The sequence below is a fragment of the Fistularia commersonii genome, chromosome 30 (genome assembly GCF_037954325.1).
Source record: "Fistularia commersonii isolate RoL2024-O1a breed Wild chromosome 30, RoL_Fcom_v1.0, whole genome shotgun sequence".
In the NCBI taxonomy this organism is placed as follows: Eukaryota; Metazoa; Chordata; class Actinopteri; order Syngnathiformes; family Fistulariidae; genus Fistularia; species Fistularia commersonii.
This window is the reverse complement of record NC_141313.1, coordinates 4,924,750-4,950,784: the sequence shown is the minus strand read 5'-3', so window position 1 is coordinate 4,950,784 and position 26,035 is coordinate 4,924,750. Positions and strand designations below refer to the sequence as shown.

The following is a 26,035-nucleotide window of genomic DNA, read 5'->3' as shown; positions in this document are numbered from 1 at the left end:
TTGTTGATTTTCCTTACATGTCTGTTGTCTTTTAGAGCCGAAGTCACCGAGACGTATCAAGTCAGCAGATAACGGAAAGAAATAATAGGCATAATATGAGTAAAATTTTTAAGAACCCATAAATTAAATCGTAAAATCTTTTTTTTTTTTTTTTTTAATGACAAATTTTAAAAGAGACTGGGATAGCAAAAGCTGCATTCAAGTACCTTTGTATTGAGTCACAGGGCAGTAACAAGTTCCAGTCTGAATTGAAGAAAGATCAGATTTTAATTTCAGCGTAATTTCCATTAATCAGTAAATCAATCTGCTTTTGACTGAAGCCATCTGTAAAATTCTATACACAGAGCACACCGGTTGTATGATTTTGAGCAGGATCCTAAAAATTTAACATTACCTCCATACAAGTTCTATCACATACATGGTCTTAAATCATAACGTATTAGCTAAATCATTTGGACACAAGAAAAAAAGCTTTGGTGGAAATTGTGTAGTAAAGGATATAAAAATGTTGCTTTTGCTTTAATCGCCTGCATCTGTTCTGGCTAGTGTGCACACTTAAATGTTGTCATGTGTATTGATCATTGTTTTTATTTGCATTCTAAGTCTCTCTAAAACATTTTTAAATCTTTCTTTAATTAGACCAATCACGCAGGGCAAGTTTTGCCTCTGCAAGACAGTCAAGCATGGAAACCCCACCCAATTCCACGCCGCAGCCCTTCAGACAGCCGGTGAGTTTGGCGACAGCGAGCACACGCAGCTTGCACTTCAACATATGCATGCTCTCTTTTCAGGAGGAAAGCATTCAGTCCTTTTGAGCTTGAAAAGTCAATTTCATTCTCCAATCAGGAAATGTATCAAGCTAAAGTGTTTCAAACATTAAATATACCCAAAGTGTCAATTTGTGGCTTCACTGCAGCTAATTAACCAAAAAAAAAAAAAAGAAGGACTGGGTTCTAAGATGTAATTTTCTTTCTAATTGTTAGACAAGCTCAATAATCTAAAGGGACAAATTTTCTTGGAAATGTGGTGCACCATTGCAGTTTTACGCACGGGTTGTAAAAAAGAAGAAATGGGGTGATAATGAGTCAAGATAAGATTTAACCACCATTCCCAAATGAAAAGCTGTTGAGCCGTTAGCTAATCTAAACCGTTTCCTTTTCCAATCACTGAACCTCCAGAGTTTTCTTAATCGGAGGCTGAAGGGCTCCATCAAGAGGGCCAAAAGTCAGCCCAAACTGGACCGGACAAGCAGCTTTCGACAAATGATCCTGCCTCGTTTTCGGAGTGCTGACCAAGAAAGGTATGCCTGTATAATAGAGTATTAACACTGTACACTTTGTGCAAATAACATCTCCATTTTGCCCTTTATCAGCTCTGCAAACCTAGTGGAGGCTGCAGGGCAGGGCCATTTCGGATGGATATCCGGATGGTGCAGTGTTACAGCATCATTCAAATTGCAATAAATTCCAAATTCCGTCGCACTCTGTGGAACGACAATAAAAGTCTTGAATCCCTGACATTTTTAGTGCAATGGTAAGCATTCCAACTTTTAAACCTCAGCTCTTGCGAACTCTTACAGAGTACGTCAACAAAACTGATATCCTCCCTCATCCATCCCATAATTAATCTCCTTTTACATGACTCGCCGATGCGTCGCTTTGCGGATTAGATGTTAACGTTGCGCTTTCGTGGTGACCTTTTCGAGCCAGATTGTCTCGGCATGTGAACTTCTTACCTTCGCTTCTTCTCAGGGCTGCATTTTTCTCCCCGGGCTGGAGCCGGATCATTAGCGATGCTAGCTGCAAGCAAGTGTTAATTTCTCACTATAATTGTTGCGTAATTGCTATCATTACAATGTGCTCTATCAAAGTGGTTAGTGAATGTGCTGATGATATTGTTGACAGTTTTAAGCAACAAAAATGTCTTGTTTTTGTCAGAACAGGAAGGTCACAGTGTACTTCTGATCCTTTTTTTTCCATGCTGAAATGATTTATACAGCTATAAACTTTCAAATTTGAAGTAGTTAAGTAGTGATGAAAGTGCGCTCTTTCTATTTCCAGACACTCATATGTCTTGCTGTTTCTATTATAAATATATTATTATGATATTATATGATGAAGGATGGCATGGTGGCGCGGCACCGCAACTCTGGCTACAGGATAAGTGGTATAGATGAATGAATGAATAATATAATGTTGCAAGCTCGGGCTTAGCAAAGTAACAATCTGAGTCAGGGATAACTTACTCCAAGGATTGTGCAGGGAAACTCAAGGGGAAACTTTTTTAGAGCTAACAGTTAGACTGAGGGTTCACTCCCCCTTTATGACAACTAACGGTGCAGGTTAGCGTCACACATCGAGCACAACATCGTGCGGCTATTCAACAATGGAGTTCTGGAACACAGAACCACGAGAAGCTCCCAACAGTCAGCGCCACTAATATAACCTAGAAATTTTTTTCATTTCAAATTTACAGTATGATGCAATGGTACCATGTTGTTGGCAGTGCTTTCAGGTACCGGAGGGTAACTTGGAATGCGTGTGAGGGATTTGTGGAGAAGGCTGGAAAGAGATAAAAGATTCAAACAAGGAAAAAAAAAAACATCTGTTGCTGTTAAACTGTTCACTTCTGGTTAACAGCAACTGTATTTTTTTTAATGATCTAAGATAAACTTTTCTAGGTAAAAGAAAGAATTATGATAAAATATTTCATCACTTGAGTCTCAATAATGCCCTTATCTTGTATACAATATTCTGTCCCACAGTCTCTAATTTACCAGGCTTTTTATGAATATACTGAATTAAATGCAAGTTTTTGTTAATAGGCACATTATTGATAATTATAAGGTTATATATTCATGCTTGGAGTACAAGAAAATGAAAATACAAAAAAAAAAAAATCAGAATAATTTTGTTTTGAAGTCTGCGCCCTTGGTCCGTTAACGGATGCAACCTGTGATTCACTGAACGTTTTAATCAAAACCTCCCACCTGAGACCGAGAACAAACTATGCCTTTTTCTACTTCATCTTTTCACATTCTTTATCCCTTTGATTCAACCAAACAATACCATTGGATTTCAATTTGCAATACAAAGTTTGCTCCCTAGACTTCTGAACAATGAATAGCAGCATTCATCTGTCTTCATTAGCTATTGTCTAACTTGTTAAACTCTGTACGAGGAAAGTAGACATGATATTTATAACATTCACAAGTATTCTCAATTTCAATACTTTTCGTTAGCGGAAGTCGCTTCACAATTTATTTTTTTAAACCAAACAAATAATAATTGCACCTGGCTATCGAGCCATTATTCACACTGAAACCTATATATAAAGAGAGCGGTCTAAATCTTTTCGACTGCCTACAAGAGAGACCTCTGTTTGTAACGTGCAGAAATGCGGATCGATTTCATCCTGCCGGCGGCGCTCCGAGGAGCCATCCCGACACCGAGGTCCCTTATCATGCATTGCATTACTTTTAGCCCTTTCTTCACATATGATTTCAGCGTTTCCCGGGGCTCTCGGGAAGTTTATTCGCTTGAATTATATAAATAGTAACAAGGACATAAACCAGCATGTCCCGTTGCCGCGTTCATGACATTAAAGATAAATGATGGTTACTCACTGTTATGTCTGCACAACAGGAAGAGAGTGAGAAAATAATCACCAGCACGCAAATAACACGTAGGTACAAGGCTACTTTAAAAAGCATTTAAAAAAAAGAATAGAGCCCACACGCTGACTCCAAATGACAAATGTATTAAAATAAAAACTCCTACTCTTCGAGATTGCAGTATCACACATTGCAATGTAGATCACTATCATTTTGAGGATGCTTCATTAGTCGGGTGGTGAACCGGATCCTTCATATTCCGATCGCCCCGTCACAAAGATCCGCCTGACACCGAAACTGCGTTTCCTCGGGATCTCCGAAAATACTATTCGGGGGCTCCGACGCGAGGTCGTGCCCCCACCCCCGACGGAGGAGTCCGGCTTGCATCGTGATCAAGATTTTTATGCAGCGCCGGCAAAATTCAGTCACGACCCACATGTGGGGGGGGGGATGTAAAGATGTAGAAGCAGAGGGCGAAAAATGCCATGCTTGCAGAGGATTTTGCTTCCGCCACTAGAGGTGTACAGTGCAGTAGACGTTTTGGGGAGCGCAGAGCTATGTTCCTTGGCAAGGCATGTATCTTAGTGTTAACGGTTGTCACATCTAAAGTCCGGGTCAAATGAACAAATCCGACTTTTACTGTTACTATTTAGCGTTACTGTAGCTGTGGACGGAGGGGCGGGGGCGTCTGTCAGAGAAGCCTCCTTAGTCGGTCTGTGTTCACTGGCTCCCACCACTGCCTGACAGCTGCCTTCACAGCCTGCGTGGAGTCCTGCCCACACACTCTTAATTCACCCAGTAATGTTAAGTTGACTTTGCCATAAACCTTTTCAGCGTCCAACTTCTCACTTAAGCTTTTCATCGCAGCTGCTCTGCCTCCGCTGCCAAGTCGGTTTACCAAAGCCTTTTTTTTTTTTTTTTTTATGTGCGGCGTTCTGTGATGATGCTCTCTAGACGATTCGTTGCGACTCTTTCTGACGTTGTATGTGGCCCGAAATCAGTGCGACTCGTGACCTATTTAATCACCAGGTGTTCCTTCAAAGCTGCTGCTTTAACTTCTACCCTCTGTTCCTTTCCTTTTCCTCCTCATGTTCAGATAAATGTTATTTTCAGCAAGCTGGAACCCCGCAACTCCTCATCCCTGGCTCACGTTGGCTCCGTTTTTTTTTTTTTTACCATCATGTTTTTATAGCATAATATCAGTTGTTTGAGATAAGACTGCTGACACAAAGTTGGTGTTGCACAAATACCGGGAAATGCAATTTGGTTCCATGCGACATCCAAAAAAGCAGCGTACCATGAAAGTAAAGGGGGGCATTCCACATCTTTTTCATGGACTGTTGACATGTGATACGCAAAGCATTCCCCATTTCACTACTCCTCTAAATCCTGCACAGCGCAACTTGAACTGACGGGAAATCAAACGCCTTAAAGTGCTCAAGGTTTGCAGAGAATTCTCCCCGAAAAAAGCGAGAGAGTATTCACTCAGGAGGTGGAGAAGAGCGAGAGGAAAGAAAATCAAGACCGTTAACCAATGCTAATTCCTTTCTCATTGAAACGCTAGCCGTAAACAGTTATAAAGAAGCTGTCGATTGGTCGCCGAAGGAAGGAAGAGGTATTTTTACCTCACATCAAACCATGTTTTCATTTCTCAGGATCCCGGGTATTGATGTCTTGGCAGCAGCTTCCCATTCAGACAGTATAGTTTAATCTGACTTTCCAAGGAAAAGTGATTATGCCCGTTCCCCAGAGACTATCTTTGAACCAGCCATGGCAGGGAATCTTAAAAGAAAAAAAAAAAAAAATGTAATCAATTTAATCCTGATTCAGATACCAAATCTTAAAAGTGACACGACACCACAGCGGAGGGACAAAAAAGATGTACCTCGACTCGCATCCTCTCACTGATGCTCACACACAAACAGATTACACTGACAACGGATTCAATTTGGTCGGCCTCTATTTCCCTCAACTCTGCGATAACATGCTTCCCCCAATACATTTCCTCCTTCAATTGGCCCAACGCCGCTGACAGACTCTTCTTTCATATTGTAGCCTCCAAAGCCGTCTCCTTCTCCCCCACCCTTCACACTACTGATGTTCTCCAGAGGATACTTCTTGATCATCCATGTTACTCCTGCAAATGGTGACAGTATTTCCCCCTTTTGCACAGAAAATGTTACCTCCATGTCTACCCTGTCGCTATTGGTAATTAAAAATTTTCTTCCAGATGAAAACACTGCGTGCCATTTATTTATAACATTTTTTTTCAATGGTAATGCTGCTGAATATGTCACGGGGAAATGGGTTTCTTTCCCTCAAAGCTCATCATATCAGGATTTGATCTATAACGAACAAAATGCCGAGTATAGGTGTGTTGGATGTGCATCCCTGAGCGTCGGTGACTCATATTGAGAAAAAAGAATCTTTACCATCGATCGACGTTAATAATGTCTGGATTGCAAAGGTAAATATATCACTCTTTCTTCTCTCACCAGGACGCGCTTGATGCAGAGTTTCAAAGAATCCCACTCCCACGAGTCCCTCCTCTCCCCTAGCAGTGCTGCAGAAGCTTTGGACTTAGTTTTGGATGAAGATGCCATAATCAAACCAGTTCATTCTAGTATTTTAGGCCAGGAGTACTGTTTTGAGGTGCGTGCAACATTTCTTACTTTTTTATTCCCTTTTATCTTTAGCAGCCAACAATGCGATTCTTATAACTGAATTTCATTAAAAGAAAAAAAAAAAGATTTCAGAAGACAAACAGGTATTTCTTTTTGACCGGTTGCAGAGGATGCTGAAGATAACAACCAATTGCACAAAATAAACGTTAGAAGAAAATTAGTGCGTATTTAAATAATGGTTTCAACCTTTGAATTGTGTGAATCGAACAGTTTTGTTAGTTTATTGTTTGTAATGCAGTCGAGACATTTATTGATTTATATGCTGAGCACCGTGTGACGGAAACACGAACCCGCTGACTTGGCCGGTGTCTCCAGGTGACCACCAATTCAGGGACAAAATGTTTTGCCTGTCGCTCGGCGTCGGAGAGAGACAAATGGATTGAAAATCTGCAAAGGGCTGTCAAACCAAACAAGGTAGGGACAACTGATCGCTTATATCTCAACTTTCCCCGAAACAAAAACCGTCGTTTTATAATAAAAAAGTTTAATGGTGGTTTAAATGAAACCGCCAAATTTGCTTTGGACTTGGAGCCAGCGCTGCCTAGCAGCCAAGAGGTTCTGCATCAAAATCTTGTTGTTCTTCAGCAAGGCACGGGGACTAGACTCGGTCCATTACAATTTGTGCGTGTGTGTGTGTGTGTGTGTGACCTCCACCTGTTATAATCCATGAATAGAGCTCCCCTTTGTTCCCTCAGGATAACAGCAGACGGGTGGACAACGTGCTCAAGTTGTGGATCATTGAAGCTCGCGATCTCCCGGCTAAGAAACGCTATTACTGCGAGCTGTGCCTGGATGACATGCTGTACGCCCGAACCACCAGCAAACCCCGGACAGACACCGTCTTCTGGGGCGAGCATTTCGAGTTTAACAATTTGCCTACCATCCGTAGCCTTCGTTTGCACCTCTACAAGGAAACCGACAAAAAAAGACGCAAGGTAAATAAATGGCTTTGCTGTTTATCACTTCAAAAACTTGCTTAAGGCTAGTACTTGTTGTTTGCAAAGAAAGATATTTTAGAAACAAAGTATAAATGGACTTTGACTCCGAATGATAGGCCTGGTTTAGGGTCACATGGTTCAGACTAACAAACAAACAAAGGCAGTTTTTACAGTTTGCCAGCTATTAGTCTTTTTGTGTTTTTTTGACATTACATTTGCAAAAGAAAATGTATCTGACCGTCTTGGTTGGCAAAACCCTTAGTTTTTGACACATAAGTCACTTAGTTTGTTTTGGCTCAGGTCTTGGTTGTGAAGAGTTAGACTGTAACTTTGACCTTGAAAAACAAAAACTTGTACTTGTCTCTGTTTTTCGTCAAGGAGAAAAGCACCTACCTTGGCCTTGTCAGCATCCCCATCTCCAGCATCACGGGCCGGCAGTTCGTGGAGCAGTGGTACCCGGTGATACAGTCGAGTGTTTTAGCCAAAAGCGGCGGCGTCGGAAGTGCCAAAGTCATAAATGCCTCGCTTCGCGTCAAGTCTCGCTATCAGACGATGAACATCCTCCCGATGGAGCTGTATAAGGAGTTTGCTGAATATATTACCAACAACTACCGAACACTGTGCGCTGTCCTGGAGCCGCTGCTGAGTGTTAAAAGCAAAGAGGAGGTGGCTTTCGCTCTGGTGCACATCCTCCAAAGCACAGGGAAAACAAAGGTCACAAGTGCATTTTATTTTATTTTAATGACATCTGTGATATGCTTGTTTAAATATTTCTATAGCTGAACTGAAACCGACTCCTTTCAGGAGTTCCTTTCTGACATGGCGATGTGCGAGGTGGATCGATTCATGGACCGCGAGCACCTGATCTTCCGGGAGAACACCCTCGCCACCAAGGCCGTGGAAGAGTACCTCAAACTGATAGGTCACAGATACCTCAAGGAGGCTATAGGTGAGCCAGGTGTTGTTGTTTGTGACTTCTTTTCCCGTATCTGAAGCTCAAAGATTAATCGGAATAAGCCAGATTAACTCCTGATTTGCTGCTGTGGAGTAAGATTTTTTTACCAGCTCAGCAATTTTCCACATACGCCAGAAGTGAAGCTGTGGCCTCAATGACCCACCGTGGTCGAGCCACTTTGGTTGTCTATTTTTAGAACACATCACACCTCAATGTCTTTCTGCTCCATAGAGGTCATTCTTTCTAAAAAAAAAACCTGCTATTTCGGTGTCGAGCATTGCACAAGTGCATGCATCAGGTCTATCCAACGGATGGATGGATGGATGGATGATGAAGATGATGGATGGAGGGAGGGCAGGTTTTCCTGCAGAAGCAATTCATCCTGGTCACATTCACAACAAACAACACTAAGTGAACACAACCATCCCAAAACAGCTCAGGTTATTAAACCAGATCTCAGCTTATTGTTGCCTAAAACAACATTGACGGAGCTCGCCGCTCAGACCGGCGTATGATTGGATGATTAAGGCAGTGATAGTGGAGATTCATGGCTGAACAGATGCTCACATAGACACCACCTGATCCGTTTTCAGTGGGTGACCCCGGCAATGTTGGGTTTGTGCTTTTCATTGGGCGGCCTGTCGAGCATCTCTCTTTTCTTTGCAGTTCGGAACTGCAACTGATTACCTTTTTATAGAAAATATATATATCATTATGCACTTATAACAGGTTTTAGAGTAGCTATGTGATATATTTTGAGGCCAGGCTACTCAATAAAATCTGATGCTGTTAAATCAGTGAAAGAATGAAACATCCTAATTTAAATATGGTAAAGAGCCTATTAATTATCCCCAACAATAGTCTGCAGCTCAGATTCAGGCTCTGCGGAGCTTATTTGATCGGTCATGTCAAGTTCTAGCCCCAACAGTGACTTCTATGTTTTGTTATTTCTCCAACGCCAACCCTGTGTGGATGCACCATCACCAAAATAGCAATAGTGTGCTCAGTCCTGCTTTGACTACATGAAAAGTACTGAAAATAAATTGTTCAAACACAATTTCTGATTAGATTTCTGTCACATTTTTATTTTTCCCATCAAATTTTTCAATCTATCAAGAAACATATTAATTGGATTCCATGATACTCGCGGTGCATCACGACTGTTTTCCCCTTTGCCGAAGTTTTGCTCCCGTGTGTGTGTGTGTCATTATTAATGACACACGTGGCTCTCCTTGGCAACACCGTAGGCGGGGAAAGCGGTTCTAATTCTTTTGCGGGTGCATTAATGCGATCTGTCACTCTGACAGCATCACCCTGTAGAGGGAGCGGTCATATGATTTAGAGGTTTCCCATCCCATGCGGAGTATGGATATGATTAGATAAGAATGGTAAAGACAACATGCACCATTGCTGATGGCTATATTCAAAGATAGATATTCTTTTGGTGGTTTCGTGGGGGTCCAGACCAAAAACATGCAATAGGTTCATTGGAGACCCCAAATTGCCCAGATGAGAATGAGATATGAGATGAACTTTAATGGCCCCATGCTTGGGAAATTGTTTAGCAGCACCAGCAGCAAGACATAAAAGGACATGACAGTGACAAGCTAGCTAAAAATACAAGTTAAATAAAGAAAATAAATGAACTCTGAAGTGAAAAAGGATAAAATATAATCTAAAAAAAAAAGTCTCTCCATATTTACCAAGATACAGGAATAGATAATGAGCAAAGTGGCAATAAGAAACTTCCCACCCCGAGTGCACAATAGGCGGTATAGCCATCAAATGAATGAATTTTTGCCCATTAATCATATCCTCTTCATCAAAACCAAACCTCAGCGACTCCTTTTTTTTTTCGAACTCCTTTTCAATTAGCACTGCATAAAAAAGATATACGGGAGGCAATAGGTATTGATAGACTGCTCGGTGGAGAAGGTGCAGAAACCTTAGGGCAGTGATTCAAGGTTTCATCGTGTTTTTGATTGATGGGAATATTGATTTTGATCATTTCAAGAACAACACAGCAGATGGTAAGTCATTCAAAAGAAGCACAATACATTTTCATACATCCTCTGTGTTCAGTGCAATGTTTTATGCATTTTTGGGAATGGTGAAATGTGGCGTCCCTCCCTGCCCAGGTGACTTCATTCGAGCCTTATATGAATCAGAAGAGAACTGTGAGGTGGACCCCATGCGCGTCCCGCCATCGGTCCTGGCCGACCATCAAGCCAACCTTCGCATGTGCTGCGAGCTTTTACTCTGCAAGATTATCAACTCCCTATGGTCAGTTGTAGTCCCACCTGTGCATTCTGGATGTCACACCGTGAAATAAATTCCCGTCTTTTGTTTCCGAACCGCTTGAGCTCTTATGGTACATTTGAGATTTTTAACAATGCTATGATAAATGTCTTTATTTTATTTCATTTTATTTATTTATTTTTCAATTGTATGCTTTAAATGTATTTCCCTGAGCAATGTTGTTTGTCTTTTCCAATGAAAATGTCATCATTTAAAAAAAAAAAAAAAATCTGCTGACAAGACAGAAATAAAATATCTGGAGTTATGTATGATGTAGCTCAATAAATAATTGCTAAAATGCATTTGGAAATTCCCAGAAACTCTAGAGTAACTAAAGTGACTTCCAGAAAATAAGAAAAAAACTATTCTATAATGTTTTTGTTTCTCTTATTACACTTTTGTATTTCAGTATATTTCCAAGAGAGCTGAAGGAAGTTTTTGCATCGTGGAGAGCGAGATGTGCGGAGCGTGGTAGAGAGGATCTCGCAGACAGCCTCATCAGCTCCTCCCTCTTCCTCCGCTTCATGTGCCCGGCCATCATGTCCCCCTCCCTGTTCAACCTCATGCAGGAGTACCCCGCCGAGCGCACCTCACGAACACTCACACTCATCGCCAAGGTGATGCAGAACCTGGCCAGCTTCAGCAAGTGAGTCCCTTCATGGAATTTCTTTTATTTCTATCATCTAAGTCTAAGTGCCCTGCAGAATCTTACTTATTCTGACATTTTTAACACCAATTCAAGCAAAGGGGTTCAATTATGCACATGGTTGAGTCCTGCCTCTAGTGTTACCTTGATGCCACATCGGCTAAAATGGCAATTTCAAGCGACACAAGTGAGACATCGTATTGAAAAATATTGTCCCTCTTACTGAAGCGAATGTATTATGTTCAGTAAACAAGTGTTTTTTTAATATAGATGTATGTATATGTATATATGTATGTATATATGTATATACATATATAAATATGTATACACACACACACACACACACACACACACACACACACACATATATATTTATATATATGTGTGTGTGTGTGTTTATATATATATATATTTATAAGACATCACCCATTGCTGATGAGACCAATAAAATTCTTATGTTGATGTCCATAGTAATCCCAATATGGACGTAGTTAATATCGTAGTAAACCCAGATAAGTAGAGTAAAACCAAACAAAAAATATTATGCATATTTTAGCAAAGAAATGCAAGTAAAGTTTGCTGTATTTTAAGAAAACGGGAAGATCAATTGGCATTCTACTGTCGTTCCCAAATCCCCCAACAGTTTGTTTGGACAGCTTACGCTTTTTCTGGGAGGAGGCTCCACTCTCCTCAGCCCTGTCAGGAGGAAGAATATTGAAAACGCCTCGTGGCTTCATTCTTTTTGAAATCATACGTCCAAATTGAATATTCAGCGACGTGATGTAATCTCGGAGAAAGGAGGAAGTCATCCTTCCTGCTCATCTCCATTGGCTCATGATGGTACCATAACTCAGCCGGGCTCCTAACTGGTCGGTCGGTGTAGGCGCGCCTGGTTGTTGGTGAGACCCTTTCACGGGTTTCAGCGGCGCGGCTTTGTGTGCATCCATGTTGTCCCTGGTAAGGTCACTTCATTCTTCAGTACATCCCGCTAGAAAAACCACTGGAACTGAGATAATTCCCTCCAAGGGAATCATGTCAAGAGTGTGTTAAGCGAGCAGTCAGCTAGTGCACAGATACAAAAATGCAAATGTGATTTTTAAGATATAGATTCCTTTCATTGTGTTGTGGAAAAAATCCTGAAAATCGTGTGGCTTAAACCTGATATAGGGCTCTAACCACAGGTGTGATGACATTAATATGGCACTGGGTCAGACTTCACCATCATGAATATTGAAAAAGCAATAGAAATACAGTCAGTATACTTGAATATCAAAATGACCCTGCATACAGGACTGTCTCAGAAAATTAGAATATTGTGATAAAGTTCTTTATCTTCGGTAATGCAATTAAAAAATTACTTTTTCATGATATTCTAATATTTTGAGATAGGATTTTTGAGTTTTCTTAAGATGTAAGCCATAATCAGCAATATTAAAATGATAAAAGGCTTGCAATATTTCAGTTGATTTGTAATGAATCCAGAATGTATGACATTTTTGTTTTTGTAATTGCATTACAGAAGATAAAGAACTTTACTGCAATATTCTAATTTTCTGAGATAGTCCTGTATATTAGAAAATGTAAAAAATAATGGTACTTAGAAAATGAACAGGCAAGAGAATGAAGCACATTGTCCCATGTTAGAATTTACATTCCCTCAGAGTAGACCCGTTGCTGATGTTGTTTGCGCTGACATTCTGTTTGTTTTTATTAAAATCCTTGCTCCCGCATACATTATCCATCCGCTGTCACAGAATATAGCACGTTCCCATCGTTCTCTGTGTCCTAATGAGCTCCCGCTTTGTATTTATCTGAAAACGCTTTAGGTTTGGACCGAAGGAAGAATACATGTACTTCATGAACGAGTTCCTGGAGATGGAGTGGGGGTCCATGCAGCAGTTCCTGTATGAAATTTCCAACATGGACACGGGGGGAAATGCCGGGGGGTTTGAGGGCTACATTGACCTCGGCAGAGAGCTCTCCATGCTTCACAGCCTTCTGTGGGAAGTCATGGGGCAGCTGAGCAAGGTAGACCGCCTCAATAAGCCTGTTGTTACGTTGTTCTTAAGGTAATAAATATGCTGCGCTCCGCTTCTACACCGGTGTTTATTTGTGCCATTTTTATTGGATTAGGATATTCGTAGTTCGATTGAACAACGATTGACCGGCGATGGGCTGCAGAACTACATTCAAGTACATTGAAAATTACACAATAATAAACAGATTTTTGGAGTACATGGTGTACCACCAAAAGTATTGTAAAAAAAATAGAATTTCACATTTATTTTGTGGTGTCCCTAGACGTACTACTACCTGTACAGGCCTCCTTAAGCCATTTCAACTCAGTTCCATGAAGGTAAATCAGAATAATCCATAAAATTGGACTAAAAAAAATGTGGGTGGAACTATACTAAGCAAAGGTAAAACATGTAGGCAGAATGATTATATTCTGTATAATAACCGTGAAGTATCACTGTCTCTCCACAGGTAAAGCAGTCAAATTAGCTTTCACTTTGATCTGCGTGCTTAAAGTGAAAATGGCATTCCTTTGTATACAAAGGGAGCTTATATTCATTATGCTGCAGGATGCCATTCTCAAGCTGGGACCCCTTCCACGCCTGTTGAACGACATCAGCGTGGCCCTGAGGAACCCGCAGCTCCACATGCCCACAAATCACCAGCCGGATCGACCGAAGGACAGACTCTTCTCTCGGCCGTCCTTTAACCGTCTCATGTCCTCCGACTTTCAAAGCCTTATGATGCGCGACTTGAACAGGTATCCTCCTGCATGTTTCTTTTTCCATCACTTCATCGGTGGGATTTGTCAAAGCAAATTGTCGTCCATTTCAAAATAGAATTGGCTGTCGGTCGTGTGTCAGAAAGGTGTTCAAATCTAAAAGTTTGGTGAGGTACTTGCTGTGCCATGGTGGATTGGTAATCCGTTCTGGTTGTCAAGTCAGGTTTTATTTATATGACGTCAACAACACAATTATCTGACGATGCTTTCCATGCAGAGCATGTTTGGACAGCACTCTTGATTGAGGATTTAGAACAGGGGTTGTTAAACTCATTTTGGTCCGGGGGCCACATACCGCCTAATTTGATGTCAAGGGGGCCAGACCAGTAAAATCATTGGCTAGAAGTAACAGTAAGTCCAAATTCTTCCTTTGTTTTAGTGTAAAGGAGGTAAAGAGGTAAATTATAAAAATCTTTAAATGTAACTGTTCCTAAAAAACATACATGACGAATTAGTATTAAAAATTGATATTAAAGAAGAATGGATGAAATTACTCCCCTAAAATATTGTCGAGGTAAAAGAGAAAATATTGTCACTTTGGGAAAATTTGCCACTAGAATCTATTATAAAATTGATTGGTAGCATGTATAAGAGGAGGTATCATGTTTACAAGGCTAATGGTGGCTATTCTGGTTATTAAATCAATCGATTTAATTTTGCCCGTTTTTTTTTGCAATTGTTTTTGCGTTTTTTTTATAAAAATAAGAAAAGAAAAGATTGTTTTAACAGTAGCACTTGACTTTTTTTTCACCAAAAAATAATTTTCTTTTGAAATTTTGAAGCAAAAAATACATTGCAAAGATACTTTTTCAGTTTTTCCTTGCCTGTTTTTTTTTTTTTAAACCCACTGTATAAAACCCCCAGGTGCTTGTGAGAAAAACCGCGCCACACTATCACAAAGATTTGATTTCAGGCAGGGGGCCACATAATATTATAGAGTCTGAGACCCCTGATTTAGATAAACCCAACATTCCCAAATGAGCAAGCGCTTGGTGAGAGTGACGAGGAAAAACCCGCCCTTTCCTGGTGCAGAATCCTTGGACAGATCCGAGCTTGATATGGGCGGCCTTCTGTCTCGACTGGTGAGCGAGAAGTTGGGTGGGTGGTAGGAGGGTTGGCAGGGAAAAGGCACAAATGACCTAATTCAGCCAGATTAGCGCTAACAGTTACATGCTAACAGTTTGCATGAAAAAATATAGCATTGATATTCCTAAAATAAAAGACAATGGTGGGATCACTGCAGCTGATCAAGCCACGCTCCCTGGGAACGGGCGAAATGAGAGAGCCAAAGGACTTGTGAATAGATTCGAGGTTGGTAATCGATGATGGGACATAACAGACAGGATGAGAAGAGTGGGAGGAATGAGAGAAGTGCATTATGGGATATCCCTCTGCAGCGTAAAGGGTACGGCAACGTAATTTGGTGCTAACCTAGTGCTAATTATCAGGTTTCTAAGTCTATTCTCAAACAAAAATAGGGCGTTCACCCACCAGTTTTGTTTTCACTGCATTGCTTTTTAGCTTAGAATTTAAAGTACAAAATTGAAATAATCTTCACCATAAAATCACATGAAGATACATTAGAAGATCATATGAACCGTGGCTTCATTTGTTCATTTTAACGTGCAGAAGTTGGTCAGTCACACAAGGCCACGCCTGTTCGAAAAAGGCGAGAAACATTGTCAGTTGCTGCCATCATGGACCGGGCGAGAAAACAGGAACTGAGATTCTTGTTTGTGTCTCACCATTGATTAAAACCGCCCATCCATTTGTTCACACTTAAGTGTAACGAGGCGTCTAAAACGACTGCAGCCTGCAATCATCTCCTCTACTTGCCAATATTGTCATGCGTGTCCACGTTCCAGGTAGTCTTGTTGGTTCTGTTGAAGCTACACGCTGTTAAGGTAGTCGCTGTGCTTTCTCACCTTTCCAAATTAAAAGTTCCTTCAGAGACAGAAAGTAATAAAATAAACTACTTGTAAACTAATTTGTCCCTCGCTCTCCTTTCTATTCAACACGACATAAAATACACAGCCGGGAATCGAATATGATAAACAATACCTTCATTTACATATGTACAGTTTTACAATACTCAAAAGAAATCTTTTCAGCATGTAGAACATCAGACTGTATTTATTAACATCATAATGTGAGACAGCAAATCAATCTCCAGTTGATTCACCTTCTTTTGTCTTAATCTGAGAAAATAGCCTGCAGGTTTACACTGTTGATGTTACATTCCTAATATATATATATATATATATATATATATATATATATATATATATATATATTTCCCTGTTCCTTCCATTTAATGCGGTTGTCTCAAATCTTGATGCAGCCAATTAAACTTCATGTCGGTAGCTGTATAGGTGGTGCAGTTTTCTTTTCAGTGTATTTTTTCAAAGATATGACCCCTCAGACCTCCCTTCAATTATGTACCTTTCTGACCGTGCTTGTCTACTGTTAACAATACGAGCCAATTGGTCGGCTACGTCCATGCATGTTACTATTTCTGAAATCAACTTGCTTTTTCTCCTCACAAAGGCTTCTATGGGATCACGGGAGACAAACCACCAACTTAAATGGACATTTGCAATGGTGTAAGGAACAGAGCTCACAAAAGACGCAGTAGATGTAAATGCAGCTGCTCAGAGCCCAACATTGATTTACTGAGATCCCATAATGCTACTTTAATGCACCTTTTTGAGGTTTTAAGTATTTTATCAATTAGTAATTGCAAGTACCATCTGTTCTCAGACTCTCGTACCTGAACCTCTTTCCTCTGTGTCTCATTTCCTTTCAGCGCCGCTATTATCGAGAGACAGCTGCTCTCATTACAGGCTAACAGATTAAATGAAAGGTCTTTACAGAAGAGAAATAACAGAGGCAATATCAGGGGACCCTATGGCAGCCATTTTGTATTTAGCCTTATAAATTTGTCCAATTGGCTAAACATTTGCCTGCTGGGAACTGAACATGAAGTCTTAGTTCAGGGGTGGGCAAACTTTTTGGCTCAGGGGCCGCATAGGCTTTTAAAATTTGACAGATGGGCCGGGTCAGCACAAGATACAATACATATAAAAATATTTGTTAACAGTACATATCAGACTCATCTGACATTTATCTGAACATTGTCTGGCATTTGCTTTGAAAATAAAACCAGCTTGGTTTTGAAGGCTCTGACGTTTGCCTGCATTTCATGCACAAACCATTTTTTCCCTTGTAGCTTCACGTCCAGCTCATTCATGTGTGTCAGTATGTCCACAGTAAAGGCTAAATCTTAGAGCCAATCTGTGTCAATCAACTCAGGAAAAATGATCAAGCTCTCAAAAGTAAAATAATCTCCTTTTTGAGCTCCCACATTCATTGATCCAATCATTCAATCATTCACATCAAGCATGAATTCTGTACCAATCTTTGGCGGGCCGGATTAAAAATACCAATGGGCCGGATGTGGCCCGCGGGCCGTAGTTTGCCCATCCCTGTCTTGGTTGAACATTTAGGGCTGGAGACAAATATAAAAGGATGGACCTCGAACCGGCCTCTCTGTGGAGATGTCTGACAGCTTGGTGTCACACACAACGTTCATTGGGATTTTGAAATAACCAACATGCTTTCTCTAAGCTTAAAACACTGTTTCTTCAATTAAAACCCTAAATATGCCATTTTACTGCATGTCGTCAGCTCAATAGATATCTCTCGGCTGCCGTCGCCTACCACTGGAGTATCAGCCGTGGAATCCCTTTCATCCAACATGAACATGAGGCGTCACGCGGAACGAGATTTACGCTCATCGAGGGAGGTTTTCTACGTCACCCGCCCGCCGCTGGCCCGCTCCAGCCCTGCATACTGCACCAGCAGCTCCGACATCACTGAGCCCGATCCAAAGGTATAATGCAATTTCATTAAACAAAAAGATGTTAATTTTATTCATTTCTTTTCATTTTCAACGAATAAGAGTACTAAGACCTTCTCTAAAATGTTTTGGACCTCAAGTAAAACCACATTTCTTGTTAGTCTAGTGTTTCAGAATGATGTCTGAAATAGTTTTTTTTATTTTTTACTTGAGTTCCCTTTTAATTCAGTTGGAATGTGCATTAAGTCATGTTCTGATCACTTGTAATTTGCATTATCTCACCATCTGGAGGATCAGCCAAATTATCTAAAATTGCAAAAAAAAAAAAATAACCAGTCATGAAGGAATTCAAAATGAAAAGGCAAACCACAGAAACAGGAATCCTGACTGGCTGATGGATCATGCCGTCATCTTATACTCTTCCTGACTTGTTTTAAGCACCTGATTGAGTCACATAAGAAATTTTGGACCCGATTCAGATTTTTATGAAGGATTATATTTGAGGCGCTGCATTGTTAAAAATCAGATCATGTAAAAGGTTGACAGCTGCTTTTAATCCTCTTTTTTATTTGATGACACTGTAGTAAGATTTGCTTAAGGGAATTTCAATCAAGGATAATCATTGCTTCTAAATGTTCTGTTATTCATCTCTCAGGTTCACAGTGTGAATAAAAGCGTGTCGATGATGGACCTTCAGGACTCCCGCATGAACAGCATTTCCAACCTGAATTCCGTGGGCGACATGCTGGCCTCCTCCCAAGCCTCCATCGCCGGCCTTGGCCACAGTTTCGGGAACCTCGGCGGTCCTCTTCGTATGGGGGGCCACATGACGGGCTCGGCGGGCTCCGGTTTGAGGCTTAGCCAGATGGGCCACATCGGGGGGCCCACCGAGTCCATTTCTCAACAGCAGCAGCAGGCAGCGGCCGCCATGCACTTCCCCCTGTCTTTCCAGAACCCTCTTTTCCATCTGGCCGCCCAGAACTCCCCCGCTCAGTCTCAGTCCCAGGCTCCTCCCCCTCCTCTCCTCCTGGCCCCGGAGCCTGAGAACGGACACCACGACTACGCGCCCTCCTTTGGCAACAGCGCGTTCTCCCGCAGCGAGGACTTGTCGGCGCTGCGGTCGCAGAGCAGCCTGGTGCAGCCCAGCATCGTCCACTCGCACAGCTACAGCGACGACTTCACGCGTCAGAACCAGAACAATGACTTTGTCTGGCACCAGCTTTCGCTGCAGGTCCAGGTACGACAGAAAATATCAACGTTCGATTTAGATGCCGTGTTAAAGAGTTGCTTGTTTCAAATGTTCCAGGATGTAAACTAAACTGTAAAAAGAGATCATGTTTTCGAATGAGGTGTTAGAAACCATCTACTCAAGACAGGAGCTTGAACAAGCATCTGGGACATTTTTCCAGTTACTTTTTTGTTAAGTACCAAGTTTTTTTTATAAATTTAATTTGTCCTTATCTGTTTTGATGTTATAATTTGAATTTAACTGTAGAGAGGGGGAATCCAACTCGTTTCTTTTTTCAAGAAACTACAAAATGACAAAGATTAGAATGAATACATATTCCAATATTGCCATCAACTTAAAAAACACCTATCAGAGAGGGTGATGGCCCATCCTTATTTTGAATTGATTTTGATGATCACATAATTGTTGTTTGGTAAAAGGGTCTTTCTTGAACCGCAGTTTAAATTGGGGGTCTTCAGCTAATTTAGCCAGATTTGACAGAGATTCTTGTTTTTGGCTATGACTTGATGGCCTTTTCTGGCTGCAGATCTATCACTGGTGAGTTTACTACACTGTGCCAGTGACAAATGGAAGCGTTTAGTGATTCTGTCTTAAGCTATTTCAGTCGTGTTGCGTGGGCCTCAGAGGAACAAAAAGCCTCCTGCCTTTTTTTTTCTTAACACAGATGGTGCTGGCAAGACACTGTTTAACTAAATGATGATCAATTCATTTTTATACAACCACCTTTCTGTCCATCAATCATCTGTAAACCCAGGTTTTTGCATCCATGCACTATTATTACCAGATTCCACCATTGGGGGGAGCCAAAGACGAATGTTTAATTCATTTATTCTTCATTGTGTCCCTAATTCGTCTCTCTTCTCAGGAGTCTCTCCAGCAGCAGCATCTGATGGGAGTCAATTCTCAGACCACCACTGGGACAGGCACACCCGCCTCCTTGGCCACGCCTCCAACCACAGTCCATCCTGGCCGCCAAAGCTCCATAGCCCCGCCCCAGCACCTCAAATCGCAGCGGTCCATCAACAATCCCGCCACCGCCACTCCCCCGAAAGTCCGTCCGCAAAGCAGGAACCTGCTCCTGGACTCAAGTGACACAAACTTCAGTGGCAGTCAGCCAAAGCAACGCCAAAGTCAGCAGGCAGCACAACACCAACACCAACACCAACAACAACAACAACAGCAGCAGCAGCAGCAGCAGCAGCAACACCAGGCCCAGCAGCAGCAGCAGCAGCAGCAGCAGCAACAGGAGACGCAGCTGACTGTGACTGACAGTCCAGCTCCCGGGCTCCCGTACCAGACCAGCTCCGCCAAAGAGAACCAGGGTCCGCCGGCAGCCGCTGAGGAGTCAACGGACACACCGACGAAAAACACAAAGAAGCCTCAGCAGTCACAGTTGCAGCCTCCGCAGCAGCACCTGCTCAAGCCGGTCGTCAATAAACAGGTTGGTCGAATGTCTGAGCTTTGATGGTCGGCAAAGATGTACTGAAGTTGGTCTAAATGTATCCGTGTATATGTATCTATGCCATTTTGCCGTTTTGAATGACTGAGTCCAAAAGAGTCCCAGATAATCGGGATCCCTCCAGCAACTGTTTCCTCTCAATCTTCTCTCTTTTTTTCATACAGTGGAATCTTCCTGTGTTGTCCCATTTTTTTACATGGTGATTTGAATTTGTTGTCCCGTGTTGTTTCAGGGATCTCAGTCCACCTTGGCCACCCCAGCGCTCAATGAACGGACGGTGGCCTGGGTGTCCAACATGCCCCACCTCTCAGCTGACATTGAGAGCCTGCGGCCGGACCGTGAGGGTCAGCTGAAGGAGTACTCCAAGAGTATGGATGAATCACGACTAGAGAGGGTTAGCACATTAATTTTTTACTGTCTCTCATAATTGTAAACCGCTCCCTGTAATTTATTGAAACAGTTGTGGACTGTCTGTGTGTTCAGTCTTCTGCATGAATGGAAGCACGTCTCTGTACCAGCAGGTAACAGTAGCTGTCATAATAGGGGGAAAACAGGAGGTTTTTATATATTTCTTGTCAAAAGTAACTTTCTAACCATTGAACAGCATAGTAGATGAGTAGATATGATGTGCATAGATAGAAGCCATGCTAACTGATGCCAACCAATAAAAATATTAAAAAACAAAGTAGATGACACTATCATAGTAGAGTTGCATTACATTTGCTGGATAAATGTGCTTGGTAAACAAACAGCAGGTCTTCCATTAATCCTCACACACACACACACACACACACACACACACACACTCACGCACACACACACACACACGCACATAGACTGCCATTGGGATAAACAACAATTATTGCTCAGGTAAATATAATTTGAGTAAAATCTATCTGTGAACTAAAGAATGTTGTGATTTTATTCAAGAGCAAAATGGAAAATTTTCCAGAGTCCCTTTTCTAATATTTGAGTAGGTAATTGATTGATGCTTGATAAATATAGAAACACTTTTGGATTTGAAATTGAGGTATAGAGGTATACTTGTGCAGCAGCTAATCCACAGCACTTCCACGTGTATTATTTCTTGTTACTTGCACAGTCCCACGATGATTTCATGTGAGTTTTCATTCCCTATTTCAGCTCACAGTAAACATCCTCTATCAGCTCATAAACTCATTCATAATTCAGAGATAATTCCAAAAGCCGTGTCTTTCAGGTGAGGGAGTACGAAGAAGAAATACACTCCTTGAAGGAGAGACTGAAGATGTCTCACCGCAAGCTTGAAGAATACGAGCAGAGGCTTCTGTCACAGGAGCAGCAGACAAACAAGATTCTGCAGCAGTATCAGTGCCGCCTGGAAGACAGCGAGCGACGCCTAAAGCAACAGCAAATGGAAAAGGATTCTCAAATCAAAGGCATCATCAGCAGGTGATTAATGTTGACGCGGAATGGGAGCAGGTAGGAAAGATGCTGTGAAAGTTGAGCTGAAAGGCATAAAACACATAAAACATAAAAAAAGAAGTTGCTGCCTATTTGCTTTTTTTTGCTTTATCAGGTATTAATATAAGAGTATGACCGTGCCAGTGAATGATGGTGTGCAGGGAAGCATAAAAATCACTCACATATTCAGAGACAGCTGTTATTTTTGCCGGTTGCATTGATCTGCAAGTGGCAACAAGTAGATGAATTTCATTATTTCACTCATACGGCATATGCTCTGTTTCTTTGGCTGGAAACAAGCTCAAATTCATGGACTGCAGCTTGAAAAACAAACAAACTGATATACTAGCACAAAAATACGACATGCAACAGCACATTCATGCTTACAGACTCATCCGTGTTTATCCGTGTCGGAGGTAGTCACAAAAACCTTCAGGTATTCATAAAATTCAGTAAGGTAATTGATGTACATAATAAACTTGGACAGTGCATTAATGCCGTGCATTTGACATTCAAGAATAGTTTCAAGTCTTGGATAAACTTGTATTGTTGGTTTTTGCTTTCTGACAGTCAGGAGATTTTATAGCCATGCCTTTGCATTAAATAGCATTTGATAGTGGAACTGGACGTGAAAACCCCATTCATTTCCCCGAACCAGCGTTTTCATTATGGGCTTTAAAATCACAATAATCCAGGATGGATTTTGGTTAAGCCATGAGACAATGCTATTATGATCCTGTAGAGGCCAAAAGTATATTACCAGCCTCTGTTTTAAGGGAAAAACATGTTTTACTCACTGTGTCATGGAGAGGAACTGCATTACCCATTTTTTTTTGGATTGTATAAGGGACACCTCTGATGGATGGGGTTGGCTGCTACCTGCATTTGTCAGGCAGTGTCTTTTCTGCTCGCAATGAAACAAAAGTACTGCACTTCTTTTTGGGTTATGTTCACCTGCAGATGAACACCAGGATTTCTGATGTGTTTGTTTTTTAGGGAAAATGTGTAATCATTTCATGACTCTTAAAATAAGTATTTACACTTTCTACTACTTTTTGTTTTTTCTTTATTTGTTATTTTCTTTTGCCACGTATAAAACATAAAATTCATCATCATCATCAATGTTGTGATTGGTTGACTTGATACCAGGATTAAAAAAACGATTTGTTTCTTGATATTTCTTTGAATTTGATGAATAACATAAATAGCACGGAGCAAGGTGCCTAACTTTGCCCACAGTCTTTAGGCTAAGCTAGACTTTGCCTCAACCTGGTGTGAGCCCCAGATTCAATACGCAGGTATGGCAGTGGTATTGGATTTTTATGTGAATCAAAAAGAAGATGTGACTTCTCCCCAAAAATGCAAGTTTCAAAAGTAATCCAGAAATATTTGCAGGGTTGTCTCGTGTAAAATAAAATCTCCGTTTTATAAAAATCTTACATTCTGATAATCAGCCACCAATGTGTTAAAGAAATGGGATAATTAATTAAGATTAAAAAAAAAAAAAATTAAAATGGAGTCCCACTGAATGATCTGCTGGTGTAGCACATTGTTTGTTTTCTAAAGCAGCTTCCTCTCACCGAACTCAACATTTCCTCGATTGGAGACAGCAGACTTCCAATGCTGCTCGCACTCATTTCACAATGTCTGTACCTGAATAGATGAACCTGAACTGTTCTCCGGTCAGTTCAGACACATCTCTGTAGAGCTCTGAGGATCCCTGCTGGAACACAGACGCATGTCAAAGACCTTAATATCATCATATGGCCACATATACGTACCGTAAATTTTGAAAAAACAAAACAAACCATCAACTTTCTAATTCTCTTTTTGTCAAGCGGTATGTTTGTTTCTATTTCCCTGTTGTCAGACTCATGGCTGTGGAAGATGAGCTGAGAGGGGGTGCCATTCCTGATATTAAGCCTCGAATCCTCACAGACCAGGTTTGTGCCTGAGTCTACATCTTTTATCATCCCTATTTGCTAAAACAGTCATGTCCTAAAACAGCTTGCATCATCCTTATCTCGCATTCAGAACATTTGCCAAAGCCAGTGCAGGGGAAACCTCTGCAGCTGTCGCACACCTCACCTGTTCCCATCCTCCCCAAAGTACATTTGTGTTAACATCCCACCATTTTTCTGCACGTGAAGGGTGAATGGAAAAGCAATCCTAATGCTACAAATACAGGGCTGAATGGAGCTTCTTATTCATAGATATCTATATGATTTTATATGACGGGGTGCATTAACTGGTGAAAAGGAAATGTGATTCACCAGCAGCGTCACAGTTCTTTAGGGCTCAGCTTCCAGAGCACCATGTGGGCTGGATTGTGAGGCTGTCTGTGCAATGTGTTGTACCAGATTCCCTTTGCTGTCCTCGAAATTCACCACCACTATCTCTCAGCTCTTATTGTGATGAGCAAATGGACCGAACGGCCTTTCGAGTATACTGAAATGTTTGTCCGGCGTGTCAGCTGTGATACTGTCAAGTGTTTTTACAGATGTTCAAATAAATACAAGCGTGTGTATGTGTGTGATGAGAGTGTGTGCCCAAACTCTGCACCCAAATTTAGAAACGAGTAAATTCGTCTCAAGCTGGCAAAGCGGGATTAGTCTGCAAGACGTCTTTTTGGCTTCATTTATCATCGCAGCTACTGCTCATTCATGATATTGAATGTTGACGTGCTTGATGTGCTATTCTGAACGATTTAATGCGGAGAAATGTTATTTTCCCCCGAGTGGGAGAGACCTCTGATTTCTCCTTTCGAGAATGAACTGCCGTCTCCCAATGACGGAAACTAAATGGTAAAATAAATACCTTCTCATAGTGGGTAACAAACATTTGATTTCTTAGGATAGACATATTGTGGTTCATTTCTGTGTCTCATGTTTCCACAGTGTAGCAATATGTAGCTTGAGCCAGAAACTAGCTAAAATTGAAAGTTCCAAACAGGCACGTCTTTTTGTGAAATTGACAAAATATAATAATCTAATGGAGTCAAAATAACCCCACCACCAGAAATGTACATCCTTTTTTGTAGGAAATAATTTTTATCATATATTCTTGAAAATACATAGGCCAGTTTGTTTCTTCCTGTTTTTGGGTAGCTAAGCTAGCTGGCGGCTAACGGTAGCTTTGCATTCAATGTGCAGTCATGTGATCTGTATCAATCTTTTTGTCTTTGTCTTGGCAACAAAAGGGCAGCGGCATATTTTGGTCACCTCTTTAAATACCTGCTCTCATGAAATTGTACTCAGAATATTTAAGTTTAATTAATTTCTCCTCCCTTCAGTCTATCAGCCAGGGCTATGGTGGCCACCCAGGATCCTGACTGCCAGTTCGCCGGCGACCAGAGTCCGTGATGGTCATTCAAGTGTAAGAAGACTGATACACGATACAAAACCACAAGTGCTGCGGGCTATTTCAGCAGGACAACCGAAGGCTTCTTGTCACAACATTCTTGAAACAAAACACTTTGCACATTTTCGAACTGTGTCCGAACCTGGAGCTGACAATCAATTCAATGCGAGGACCGATCTGTACAGAGGATCTTCTGCACACGTTAAATATGAGCCAGACGGTGGTGTTGATGAATCGGAGTTTCTTATTTAATCCAAAGGAGCGACAAAAAGATCACATTTCTTACGGCACTGCTGAAGATCAGTGCTCACCCACATGGCTGTGGACAAAATGTTTTTTTTTTATAAAGCACTAAGATACTATTTGATTTTGACTTTGTCACCTATAAAAGGGCAGATGCAGTTGTGGTATTCTATTCTATCCATTATAGCACAGCCATTCCAGTTACTTTAAACCTTATTATTGTTTAAAAAAAAAAACAACATCTGGGTCTTTCAGTGCTTTTAATTCTGGTTGACAGACTGATAATCACCAGAATTCTTCACTTGCCATGTATCCAATTCTCAAAGCAACTAAAACTCATTTGTAGTGGAAATGAAAAAGATTATAATATTTGTTTTTGCTTAGGAACATTAACAATATTGATAATTAGGAGACAAATTCTCTCACAAACGATTAAAAACCTAACTTTAGCGAAAATCTGTGGGGAAGGAGATGTGATACAGGACAAATTT

General features: G+C 41.1%; 1 protein-coding gene across 5 annotated transcripts in view; it reads left to right on the top strand.

Moving 5' to 3' along the window:
• LOC147216170 (ras/Rap GTPase-activating protein SynGAP-like) overlaps positions 1–25,572 on the top strand; it is a 41,102-nt gene extending 15,530 nt beyond the window's left edge. For 2 of the 5 annotated variants that reach the window (XM_086178198.1, XM_086178202.1), the window contains 18 exons: positions 640–728; positions 1,179–1,300; positions 6,112–6,265; positions 6,613–6,711; positions 6,993–7,232; positions 7,614–7,949; positions 8,040–8,184; positions 10,329–10,473; positions 10,898–11,134; positions 12,961–13,162; positions 13,720–13,910; positions 17,619–17,823; positions 18,446–19,027; positions 19,905–20,480; positions 20,731–20,892; positions 21,718–21,929; positions 23,812–23,884; positions 25,234–25,572. In XM_086178198.1, coding sequence (XP_086034324.1) covers positions 640–728; positions 1,179–1,300; positions 6,112–6,265; positions 6,613–6,711; positions 6,993–7,232; positions 7,614–7,949; positions 8,040–8,184; positions 10,329–10,473; positions 10,898–11,134; positions 12,961–13,162; positions 13,720–13,910; positions 17,619–17,823; positions 18,446–19,027; positions 19,905–20,480; positions 20,731–20,892; positions 21,718–21,929; positions 23,812–23,884; positions 25,234–25,272 — 3,809 coding nt within the window. In that variant the 3' untranslated portion in view covers positions 25,273–25,572. Of the gene's footprint in view, positions 1–639; positions 729–1,178; positions 1,301–6,111; positions 6,266–6,612; positions 6,712–6,992; positions 7,233–7,613; positions 7,950–8,039; positions 8,185–10,328; positions 10,474–10,897; positions 11,135–12,960; positions 13,163–13,719; positions 13,911–17,618; positions 17,824–18,445; positions 19,028–19,904; positions 20,481–20,730; positions 20,893–21,717; positions 21,960–23,811; positions 23,885–25,233 lie in introns of all 5 variants that reach the window. The other 3 variants (XR_015109161.1, XM_086178199.1, XM_086178201.1) reach the window with 3 other exon arrangements.
• The last annotated feature ends 463 nt before the right edge of the window (positions 25,573–26,035 follow it).